The sequence below is a fragment of the Phycodurus eques genome, chromosome 1, assembly GCF_024500275.1.
Source record: "Phycodurus eques isolate BA_2022a chromosome 1, UOR_Pequ_1.1, whole genome shotgun sequence".
In the NCBI taxonomy this organism is placed as follows: Eukaryota; Metazoa; Chordata; class Actinopteri; order Syngnathiformes; family Syngnathidae; genus Phycodurus; species Phycodurus eques.
The window spans coordinates 11,885,203-11,897,687 of record NC_084525.1 but is presented as its reverse complement, the minus strand read 5'-3'; the positions used below and the strand labels follow the sequence as shown (position 1 = coordinate 11,897,687).

At 43.0% G+C, this 12,485-nt stretch overlaps 1 protein-coding gene across 3 annotated transcripts in view; it reads right to left on the bottom strand.

Annotated features, from left to right (window-relative positions):
• LOC133403087 (nck-associated protein 5-like) overlaps positions 1 to 9,140 on the bottom strand; it is a 107,437-nt gene extending 98,297 nt beyond the window's left edge. For all 3 annotated transcript variants that reach the window (XM_061677613.1, XM_061677642.1, XM_061677666.1), the window contains exons 1-2: positions 8,981 to 9,140; positions 3,298 to 3,394 (exon numbers count right to left, since the gene is read on the bottom strand). In XM_061677613.1, coding sequence (XP_061533597.1) covers positions 3,298 to 3,394; positions 8,981 to 9,099 — 216 coding nt within the window. In that variant the 5' untranslated portion in view covers positions 9,100 to 9,140. The remainder of the gene's footprint in view (positions 1 to 3,297; positions 3,395 to 8,980) is intronic.
• Positions 9,141 to 12,485: the final 3,345 nt, after the last annotated feature.

Below are 12,485 nucleotides of genomic sequence, written 5' to 3'. Positions count from 1 at the left end.
TTCCATTGATGCCAAAATGTTTTTAAACAGTGATCGTAAATCTTTATATCCGCCACAGCTTTATCCAGATCCTCACCAAATTTTAATACACAAGGAATTATTTGTCCAATGGTTGTATTTTCTAAACTGCCTGGAAAAAATAAGATCGTGTTAGAGTGAGCATCAATCTATCCATCATCCATGCATCCGTCCATCAATACTGTATATTGTTCTGGAAACGCACTAAAGCGCACCAGCATAGACAACTAAGTGTACAATTGGGAGCGTCTGGAACCACAAAAATGTATTATAAATATGACTTACTTTTATTTTCACACTGTATCAAGTCATTATGCACCCTGAATCTAGATGGTTGGCGTGAACTCATAGTTGAAAATGTGATCGCTTATTAACAAGGGAATAGGAAACAATAAATCTGGTGTTACAGGATGCTCCGCTGACACATCAACTCACAAATGGTGATTCATATCAGAATCAGAATCATCTTTATTTGCCAAGTATGTCCAAAACACACAAGGAATTTGTCTCCGGTAATTGGAGCCGCTCTAGTACAACAGACAGTCAATTTACAGAACACTTTGGAGACATAAAGACATTGACAAAAAACAATTGTGCAAAAAGATGCAGAGTCCTCTAGCACTTAGAGCAGTTCGAATGACTAATATTGCAATAGTCCGGTGCAATGACCATTGTGCAAAGGGCGCTGAGACTTCAAGGAGTGTATGCGGTTTAAAGTGACGAGTAGTGCGATCATCTGGGACAATGTTGGTTGTGCAAATGTTACAGATACTCCTCAATCAGTGTGCAAATGGAGCAGATGCTACTCTGGCATGAGTGGCCAGTATATGCAAATAGTGCAGCATGGCGAGACAACGACAATGAGTGCACGAGTAATACATAATTGGCCCCACAGAAATGTGACAACGAACTCAAGTCAAAAAATTGCCAGCTTGTTGTAATGGAATTATAGGTTAGGTGTTTAAGAAGTTGATCGCAAGAGGGAAGAAGCTGTTGGAATGTCTACTAGTTCTAGTTTGCGTTGATCGGTAGCGCCTACCTGAGGGAAGGAGCTGGAAGAGCTGGTGACCGGGGTGCAGACGGTCCGAGAGGATTTTGCACGCCCTTGTCTTAGTTCTGGCAGCGTGCAAGTCCTCAATGGTGGGTAGGGGGGTACCGACAATCCTTTCAGCAGTTTTGATTGTCCGTTGCAGTCGGAGTTTGTCCTTTTTTGTAGCAGCACCAAACCAGACTGTGATGGAAGAACACAGGACTGATTCGATGACCGCTGTGTAGAACTGTCTCAGCAGCTCCGGTGGCAGGCCGTGCTTTCTCAGAAGCCGCAGGAAGTACATCCTCTGCTGGGCCTTTTTGAGGACGGAGTTGATGTTTGTCGCCCACTTCAGGTCCTGAGAGATTGTAATTCCCAGGAACTTGAAGGTCTCGACGGTTGACACAAGGCAGCTGGACAACGTGAGGGGCAGCTGTGGCGAAGGATGCCTCCTGAAGTCCACGATCATCTCTACCGTCTTGAGCGTGTTCAGCTCCAGGTTGTGTCGGCCGCACCACAGCTCCAGCCGCTCCGCTTCCTGTCGATATGCAGACTCGTCACCGTCCTTGATGAGGCCGATGACAGTGGTGTCATCTGCAAACTTCAGGAGCTTGACAGTCGGGTTCGCTGAGGTGCAGTCGTTCGTGTAGAGAGAGAAGAGCATCGGAGAGAGGACACAACCTTGGGGCGCCCCAGTGCTGATGCTGCGTGTGGATGAGGTGGCCTCCCCCAGCCTGACCTGCTGTGTCCTGCCCGTCAGAAAGCTGTAAATCCACTGGCAGATGGCAGGTGAGACGCTGAGCTGGAGAAGCTTGGTTGAAAGGAGTTCAGGGATGATGGTGTTGAACGCTGAGCTGAAGTCCACGAACAGGATCCTTGCGTAGGTCCCTGCACTGTCGAGGTGTTCTAGGATGAAGTGCAGTCCCATGTTGACTGCATCATCCGCAGACCTGTTCGCTTGGTAGGAAAACTGCAGGGGGTCCAGCAGGGGACCTGTGCCACTCTTGAGGTGGTCCAGCACGAGACGTTCAAAGGACTTCATGACCACAGATGTCAAAGCGACAGGCCTGTAGTCATTCAGACCAGAGATTGCAGGTTTCTTATTTCCTGTGCAGCAACAATGTACATGTGAGTGGGTGCTGGACGGGTGTGTATATGGCTTGGGGGTGTATACGTGACACAACACAGTGCAGGGCTACACTTGACATTTTAAAGAGGCACTTGTAAACGGATTCACCTTCAGGCAACCTCCGGCCACAGTAAGTTTCCACCTCTGATAACTGCCTGTCAATCACCCAGTCAGGACTCCGCTGTGTTTCACAAACCTAGGGCATGTGTGCACGGTAGTATACGATGTGAGGCTTTTAATGAGTGACTGACTAGGGGCAATAGTATATGTGACAAAACGTCCTCTCTTTGTGTCTGTGAACACTCCACCGCAGTATGTCAGCTCTCCTAATGTGAATCTTTCCTGGGACGCGTTATAAAACCAGTGCTGTGACATGGTACATGGACCTCCTATTCCACCTCTTAATACCGCCGCTATCACCTGGCAATTATTTAAAAAAAACATAAATGCTATAGGAAAAAAAAGCATCATTTAGAGAAGTTTGGAATCAATCTTTAACTAATAACATGACCAAAAAAAACATTACATTTATTTAATTTGTATTTAAAATATATCATACTCTCCAGAGAATCTTATTATCCAATGTATTAATTCAACAGTTTGTTCAACAGTTTTGTTAGTTGAACAATTTTGATCAGACAACCAATCACACAACAGAAAAATGCTGACCGTGTGAGAACGCATTTGAAATCGGATTGGTTAAAGAAACTGTCCCATTGCTAATCTACTTTAAATTACATGGGCCAGCACTGCTGATTCTGAAGGCCCTGGGGTATATTAGATTGATTTTGTTGCAACATAGAGGTTGACATATGGTTGGACAAACAAAATCTAACATTCACATCCACACACTTGAAGCAGTGCAGCTAAGAGAAATGCTACAAAATGAAGAGAACGGACAGTTGGGAATAAATAAATACAATTTTATGCAACAAATATTAGAATTAAGTTGTAAATGTAGGTCAGTGCTTCTCATACTGTTTACCATGACTCCTCACCCAGGAAGTGAAAAATATATATATTTGCATGAGGCCTGAGCATTGTCAACCTGTATGAGTCGCTAAACGCCTACTGAACCTTAAACTAGTGTGACAAGAAGAGTGATTATAGATGTACTTACCAGTGGTCTGAGCGACAATCTCTTTAATTGCTTGTTGCGCTCCACATGTCTGCTCAATGTACCTCCATCCGGCTTTGTCTCACTCACCTGGGATGCTCTGTGGGGAGGGAAAGAGGGGCGGAGAGCGTATAAGCACCTCGTGTCCAGCAGCTTTTCACTCGTGTTGAAGTTTTCACCTTCTACACAAGATCAGAGTCCATTTTCCCTCCCTTTTTCCCGGCTTCACAAAGCTAGATCTTCCAACCCCTTCCACCCACCCGGAGCCCTTTGTTTTTCTAGGCCTTTCCAAACAGCGCTGGGAACCAGTTCGACCTGGCTAAGGCCACAGCCGAAGACAAACACTTTACTTCATCCAAACTACTCCTGTACAAAGGGACCCAGCCATGGTTGTGCAAAGAGGAGTCACCACACTTCCTCACTGACATGCGAAGGGTCAAAGGTCAGCTGATGGATGCCCTGGGTTCAGACGCCTTAAAAATATGACTTCTCTTCTGCTTAGTAAATGATAATATACCTGGTAATTAATTTGATCTGAGGATAATTAGAAACATTGAAAAAGGCTTCAGTTCAGGTCATTTATATGTCCGTGATTGGCATGTGCTGGGTCTATGCGCTGTGCGAGGTCGCCACTGCGTGAGTGCACTTGTCAAACATCCTAACACATCAACATGACACATCCTGTTCCGCGCCAGACCACCAAATCCAAAATGATCGACGTGAAGCCTCAGTACATCTGACCTACCATGGTGCGTTTTCAAACCCATTGCCCCATTTTTAAATGTCCATGGGCAGTTTAATCGAGAAAGAAGCAGCCTAATCAGTGAACAGGATGTGAAACGTGCAGCCTTTAAAGACTAACTACACAAGTGTCTTGCATCACGTGTAATTACAGTACATGTAAATGTAACAGAACAGCCTGCAGCTTCAGTAGATGTGGGGGGCGGCGGGTGGGGGTCCATAGGAAACTGAGATCAAAAGGTGTCAGCACTGGACCTGATTGGCACCGCTTTCATCAGCGCATTGGAAGTGGCTGGGGAGGAGGTTGCGGACCGATCGGAAGCGATAAATAAACACATTAATGTGCCCGTGCAGATAAGGGAGCTGATAAAAAAAAAATAATAATAATCATAATCCAACCTTTGTTGAACAAACCAAACAGTGATTAATGTTTGCTCCGCTAGCCTGCTGGAGTTTGAATGTGCAACAAGTTTAGATGCACAAAACCTGGATGAAATTACAGTTTTAATTAAAAAAAAAAAGTTTTTTAAATAAATAAACATTTCTCCTATTATGTAAAGGAAGAGTTTTGTAGTTATTTATTCAGGACTGTCCTGCCTCCCTCCTGATTTGCTGTGATTTACACCTAAAGCAATTACTGGTATGTTAAAGCGGTCTGGTGCTGACCTCCACAGAGTGACACGCGTCGACGCCTACAGCTAGCACAGCCCCCAGCCGGCCATCCAGCCAGTCTGTGGTGTGGAAAGAAGGCAATCAAAGGAGGCCAGGAGGACGCTGACATCTGGGAGTCTTTGTGCTGGAAGCCTAATTAGATACCAGGGTGATGGGCGCTAGTTTGTGTGTCTGTGTGTGTGTGCGTGTGTTAAAGGTCGGAAGAGGGGTCTCTTTCTTTTTTAACATCTGCTGCAGGAACAAGGGGGGAGCCCCAGACAGCTTCAACACAACGATGAGGATAATGTGAGGGGATAACAGCGTAATGAGAACACTTAGTTAGGCCCATTGAGAGCTTGCTTCTCTGAAACAGACCGTGAGCTTTGTGGATAAATGGTGCTGAATCCATGAATATGGATTGTCATGGCTCGGATACCGTTCTTTTGTAAGCTATTCATCTTCACGTTTTTTGTAAGCAACATTTTCTTATACAGTTGATTGTTGCGTATTGCACCTTCTGTCACTGCCACAAAGGAGCATGTGATGTGAACATGATGATGCTTTGTATGTTTAAAAAAATATCAAGTGGCACACATCCACCAAAGACTTGTATGTTTGGATAGCTGTTTCCTTGGCAATGGCCTTCATCATCATTCAGAATACATGTTTAAATGGCCATCTGGGGGAAGCCAAAGTGGAAAGTGGGAGCTCCAGAGTTTTAAATTTTGGCACTCACATTTTTACATCACTGAAAAGTTCTTGGAAAGGAGCCCAAATAGTTGTTGATGGGGAAAAAGACAGCTATGCCAGGAAATGAAGAGTAAAGATATCAGACATTGATTGGTACAGCCCCTTCCGAACGGGATTCATTCGTTATGCCTCCCTTGTGCCTGTGGCAGTGGAAAGTCAGCCCAAGTATTCTGAATGTTTTTTTTTCCCACATCGTGAAACGTGAATCACTGCAACGATTATACATTGGATATCTTTAATTCTCCTGCTACATGGGGGAAGTAGGAGGGGACCCGGCGATGGTGCATGGGGGTTAGGCTATTACTTTCCATTCATTGTGAGTGTGACACAGGGTTTAATGTGCAGAGAGAGGGATCCATCTGCAGCAGCCCAGATGGTCTGCGCCGATCGGATGTTTCGGGTCCCTCTGCTGGCCGACCCGTCTGAGCCTCTGGGCCAGTTTGGAATTATGGGTGCCTCCAACAAAGCTTACAAAAGCTTGCTCTGAGGAGCTTTTAATTACTATTGTATTTGTTTTCTCTGTAGGTAACCGAAGTGTTACGCTGGATGTTGGCTCTGTATTTTTTACAATAAGGCCTTTGAAGTACGCCGCCGCACAGAAGCAACGATAATTACATTTTGGTATGTATGGGGTGGGTGTGGAAAGTGAGCTTCACTGCAAAAACTGATGAGGTTGATGAGCTGACTTTTTGATCCAGTTTTTCTGGTGACATGTTTTTCATGGCCCTGCTTCCTAAATTTACAGGGCTGAGAGATTAAAATGCTTTCTTTGCGCATCATTATGTTAAGTGTTTCCAAAGGATTATGTTGATTATTAATGTCGGGGTGTGTCAGAATATTGAAGACTAACACGTTAGCACACAGAAAGGTTATAAGAATGATTGCATTTGGAAAAGTAACACTACTTTGTAGTCAGAAGTGCAGCGACATTTCCGCAACTTTGAAACGACGAAACAAACACAGAGACAAATGTGAGATAATATGCAAACAAGGAGATAAGGGTGTGTGACGGTAAATAAACCAGAAGATACAGTAGATCACACAAGCAGGCATAGTTAAGAAATTAACTATGCCAGGCGACATGGGTGAGATCTGAAGCACATTACATAGTTGGTATAATAAACAAAAAAAGAAATGTGATATATTAACCTGAATGGGGGACACGGGTGAGAGAATAACCAAATAAGAAGACTCAACGTTCAAGGGTATGATAACCGAACTATGCAAGAACAGAAGAAGGCAAACAATTTGTGAGAAAAGTGAGTTCTCGCTCTTGAGCAGTGGTTCTCAACCGTGTTGGAGGAACGGAACCCCGCAAGTTTCATACGGAGTACACGGAACCCTTCCTAATTTGAAAAGACAAAACATGGTTTATTTCAAATTCAAAACAGGTATATATTTTATTGTCTGTGTAGATTCTCAGTCATACAGGTCATGCACAAAATGAACCACGCATCAGTTGCACACAAAATCACTGTTAAAAGAACAAAACCAACAAAACATGAATTTCACACAAAAATCTTTTTTTAAATTAAAGTCAATGAAAATTACTGTAAGTGAATGTGAATTTTGCTGTTGCCATTCCCCTTGGTAAGTGCCACTCGATAGAGGACTGGACTTAAAATTCACAACAAAGTCTGTTCCTTTTCTTTATGTTATTTCTATAATCCTCGAAAAGGGTTTATTGGTAAGAGTAAGATTTTTGGGCTGTTTTTTTTATTATTGGATGCGCTGTCTGACAGTACAGCAATGCTACTCAAGTCAACTGTATCGTTGAAATGTTGTTCAATAAAGACAGTTTAAAAAAAGAACAAAGCATTTCAACGTTTTGAACGGCATGAACAACGCATTCAAAATGCAGTTTAAAAATGCTTTTACGGATAAAGCACGCACGCACACGCGGTGTGTGTCGAGTCCTCCGTCGAACCCCAGCGACTGCCTCACCGAACCCAAGTTAAGAACCACTGCTCTACAGTGACAGCTTAGAAAAGATACATGCATGTGTTGAACTATTGTGAGACTATTACAAAATTATTTGACCTGTTCACCTTTGAATCACCAGCAGGAACACTAATCTACGGAGCCCCAGACATGACATGTTAAAAAAAAAAAAAAAAAAAAAAAAAAAAACTAGTTCGTGTGCACAAACTACTAATTTGTATGCACAAACTATTACTTTGTGCGCACGCTGTAATACGCGCACTTTTACGGACTTGTTAAAAAACGACGCAGCCGAAACTGCAAGACACATGCGATTGCTTTCGGGTAAGTTTATTTTCTTATGTTCTAGTCAATATCTTATTATTCTGCATTTGGGAAGTTATTTGATTGGGTCTATGTTTGCTACTTTGTTACAGCGAGTAGAAGACTACTCTTTGTGTGTTTGTCGGAACTGCAACTCTGCCTCGACTTTCAACTTCGAAAGAGGGTGCGCTTGATTTCCTTACCCTCCTGTCCAGTATGGACTTCGTGCACACCCTGTTACTATTTCGTGAGCACAAACAACTACTTCGTACGTACAAAATAACTATTTCGTGCGCACAAAGTGGTAGTTCATGCGCACAAAGTAGTACTTCGTACGCACGAAATAGTTCATTATAGTAGTTTGTGCACACAAAGTAGTTGTTCATGCGCACGATGTAGTAGTTCATCCGCACAAAATAGTCACCCATAGGGGGTGACTATTTTCCTGTCTGGGGCTCCGTACTAATCAGCGGGCTTCTTCATCAAAACAAAAAGCTTAGGTTTTCAACTCTGTCTGGATTACATCATCAATCTCTCAATATTTGGTCATGCCCAAAGCTCCTCTCAGATGACTGACTGAACCAGTTCTCTCTGCAAAAAATCCTAAAAGACAAGTTCATCTGCATACAAGAACACGTTAAGTCGTGTTCAGTCAGCAGGATACAGATCCAGTTGAGGCTTTGAAAGTGGAAGGAGGTGCAAGAGAGGGAGCAACTGAAACTCAGCATGCTCCAGCCAGGCAACACAACTCTCCCATGATCCTGCTTCAGGTACAAAAATATACTGCCAAGGCCCAGGGGGGAAGGACTGGAGAATTTTCCCTGCAGCTACCAAAATACACAAATTCTTGTTGGCATGAGGGCATCAAGAAGGCGGGCAATGAAAAACTGAACTTGCACATTCTATCAAATGGCTGCTGATAGCTGGACAAATAACAGCAAAGCATGCCTCTCTCAGGATACGTCGGGAGCTTTGGTCTGAGTTGGCAAATATGACTTCAAACAATTAAGGAGAATGTGAAGCGTTGAGCACAGAAATCAGCATAAAACTAGTGAGCTGCACACAAGACTAGAAAGGGATTAAACTCATCTAAATGAATCTGGTGGTCATTAATTACTTCAATTGTTGAATGAAATAAGATTGGATGTTAAAGCCAACCATTATTTGTCAATACAGCTCAATAACGTTCATTCAAACTTGAACCAAAAGGATGTTTACATTACACAATACAGTTACAAACTGTCAGATATATTTCTATTCACAAAACGTCAGAAGGGCAACTTGCAGAATACAAACTTACTCGGTGCCGGCAGGGCGGTTGGAAGCCGGCATCTCTACAGCTCCCTTACTCTCAGACGTGTTTGAGTTCGGAAGACAGAGTGATGAGGTGGAATTTCCTTTGAAGGCAGCTGAAAACATGCTGCTGCAAATTCTCCAGGAAGTGTCGCAGAGCTGTGGGCCTGTGGGGTTGTCTGCAGCAACACTCAGTAAGAGTTGTAAATACACACAGGGAGGCGGGCTGGGGCGGGAGGACAAGAGTGAGGAGAAGTTCCACATGACATCATCAGCAGCTGTTGACAACTGTTTATTAACTCAAGCGTGGTAGAGGTACACCGCAGACTGACAGATATAGTATACCGCTGTGTATATTTGCCAACATGGGCTTTTTTTGTCAACAAACACACAAAAGCATAACTACGCATGGAATTCCTTCACTGGAGGACAATATGTTTTTCTTTGTGATACGAGCTTTCCTTTTGGGGAGTGCCATATGTTTACACAGTCTGGGAGCTGCTGAGCTGTTTTCCTGACTCACATGGCCGCTGCTGCTGCATTCCTCAAGTGTGTTGGCTTGGCAGTCTAAGGATGTCTGTCCTGCATTGCCTTCTCATTTAAATGGACGCACATGACTCCAAGGTTTACTGCCAAGTAGATCTCTTCACGCCGGCTGGGAGCCACTGGAGCTTTACTTTTCATTGGCTTCTCTGCAGGGCCCTGCATTCCTCTTTGCCATCCACCCTTCACGGCCACAAAGATGTGCAATGAATTTCGTCCCAGAAGTTATATTTAGTGTCTTTTAACTTCTCTGAGGATGCACATTAACTTGAAATCAAATTGCATGTTTGTTAGTTGATGCTGGATGACAGAAGTCTCGGTCTCAGCTGCCCACTGCCTGACTTGCACAACCGCAGCAAACAAACGGTCCACTTGAGCCCGTCTTTGGCACATTCCTCTCAGTCATCAACACAATCGCTCTGACCGTGATTCCATTTTGTTGTTGCATTCTTTCCCGTGAAGCTCACTGCATTGTAACAATATTAAGTCAGACAATTACACTAGGGAAGATACAATGATATGAGACTTTGCTGCAGTCAAAAGTTCATTTTTTCAGCAAAAAAAATATATAATCATAACATGCATAATTTCTGACCTTAGCCAATGCAAGCAAACAATTATGAGCTATTATTGGCATTCAATTCCAACTAAATGTCAGGAGCTAATCATATAATAAATGTTGTATGACATTGACTGGAATATAGTCAAATACTGTAGGAGACAAACAACAACATTGACCGTAACCTTTCCAGGTCAGATTTACTGCTAACTTTTTAATAACATTGTTTTCTGATGTGGTTTCAAGATTTTTATTTTTTTACATAACTACATTGTTGACTGAGAGCAGAAACATTCAATTTGTGCCATAAATAATGTGACTATGTTTAAGCTGTCTTTTGTGAAACCTCTAAGCACATGCGCGGGCTCATCTTGTCAAGAAACACAAATCCATTCTTCATCTTAAATCACAAGCTGCCCTCTGCGTCTCAAACCTCTCACACTTGCAACCTGACGTTAAGAATCAGAAACAATTCATCGTTTTGGCTTCGGGGAACTTCCCTTTTGGACGAATATGGCCACAGTTTGACCAGTTTGATGCTTGAGGTCGCATTGCTAATCAGACTTCCATGTGTAAACTGACCCATGGCAAATACAGGAAAAGTTCAAACACCTGCAGGTTTGAGAAAAATCAAGGTCAATGGATAAGCAAAGCTATTTAGTTGCTGTTGTTTTTTTTTTTTTTTTTTTTAAGCACTGAGTGATAAGCTTGCTTCATTTAGTTGCTGTTGTGTTTGACAACAGGCCTGCTCGTACGGGGGCCCCATTTGCAAAATACTTGAATCCAGAGGTGTACTTTCAGTGTCTACAAGGGGTTCCAGTTATGTCGTTGATATGGACCAATATGATCCGCCTTGCTGAGGCCCCGTACTATCCACCATGCAGCAAAAGATAGTAAGGGGTCATTGATGGTATAGTGGGATTCTCCTATCTTCGATGCAAGCAGCTTGGGTTCAGTCTCCTCTCAGTGACCTTGTGAATGTGAGAGTGAATGGTTGTCTTTATTTACATGTGCACTGCGAATGATTGGCGACCACTCCAGGGTGTAGTCTACCTTTAGCCCAAAGTCGGCAGGAATAGGTTTCAGCTCCTTGTGACCCTCTACATGGGATGGGGATGGGATGCCACTGCCCTTAAGCCAGAACCCAAGATAATAAAATATCTATAAAAATAATGGCCATGTGTAGATCTGCCCGCTGAAAGGCAGAATTTTGTGCTGATGTCAGCCACTTTCAAAGAGGAGACTAAACTGAGATTTACAGTAGTTGCAGCAAGCGGAAAGAGAGCTCTTTGCAGTCTGACATATATTATTGCAATAAATCAAGGATGCCATTTTGGTGTTTTATCTGCATGTGAAAATGCTTTATCTTTTTTTTTTTTTTTTTTTAACAGAAGCTTTTTAAGTGTGAAATTAGGCTGGGCATCCTGCCAGATCTTTACTGCAAGTCGCCTTTATTTAATGGCGTTATGGTGAATGACTTCCTGACATGGACCTATTTGTGTGAATGGTATTCTAAAACCTTCATCTGCTTTCTTCTGCTCCCCCAGATGTAAGATAGGATGAGAGTCACACAGGCCTTGTGTATCGACCCCATCTTTGGATGAGACATCAGCAAATCTTGTGAGACTTCAGTTCAGTTATCACCAAATTGATTAACTTCACAACTGTTTTTCATATGTAAATCCTTTTTGTGTTGCCACCACAGCAGGGTACCACTGAATGGCAGAGAGCAAAACTAACTAGGAAAAAAAACAACAAATGCAACTTAAGTGGGACGGCAGTACAGGACACGTGTCCGTCCTGGCTACTCACTGCAACATGGCCGTCATAAAAGTAAGAGAGGAATGGAACTACACAGCAAAGTGAGCTGCTTTTAGTTTTTATGTGGAACAACTCACCCCAAGCAGTCAGCTCCCACTTTAAGATTTAATTTAAAGTTTCTATGACACTTTTCTAGTCAGGCTGTACAGGTACAGTTAATTAAGGATCTTTGATGGCAACAGTTTGACCCTAGAATGGATTGTTACAATCTATTTGCAATAGATTGTTTTCCAAATTACACATTCAACTGGAGTAGCAAAGAAAAAGGCAGCCCTGACTGATGGCTGAGAAGATCATGGCCTTTAATTAGCGAAGTCGCTGCCAAATTGACATGTACTGTGGGGGAGTTGCTTGTTTTGTTTATAAAAATGATTGTACTATTTGGTATTCAAAATCAAGTGTTATGGACAATTTTAACAACCATTTTTACATTTAATTTTGGATTTGAGTCACTGATGTTGTCGTGGTGCACTGGCCTGACTTTGGTGTGGGCAGCGTGGGTTCAGTTCCCACTCAGTGATGGTGTGAATGTGAGTGCAAATGGTTATCCGTGTCTATATGTGCCCTGCGACTGACTGGCGACCAGTTC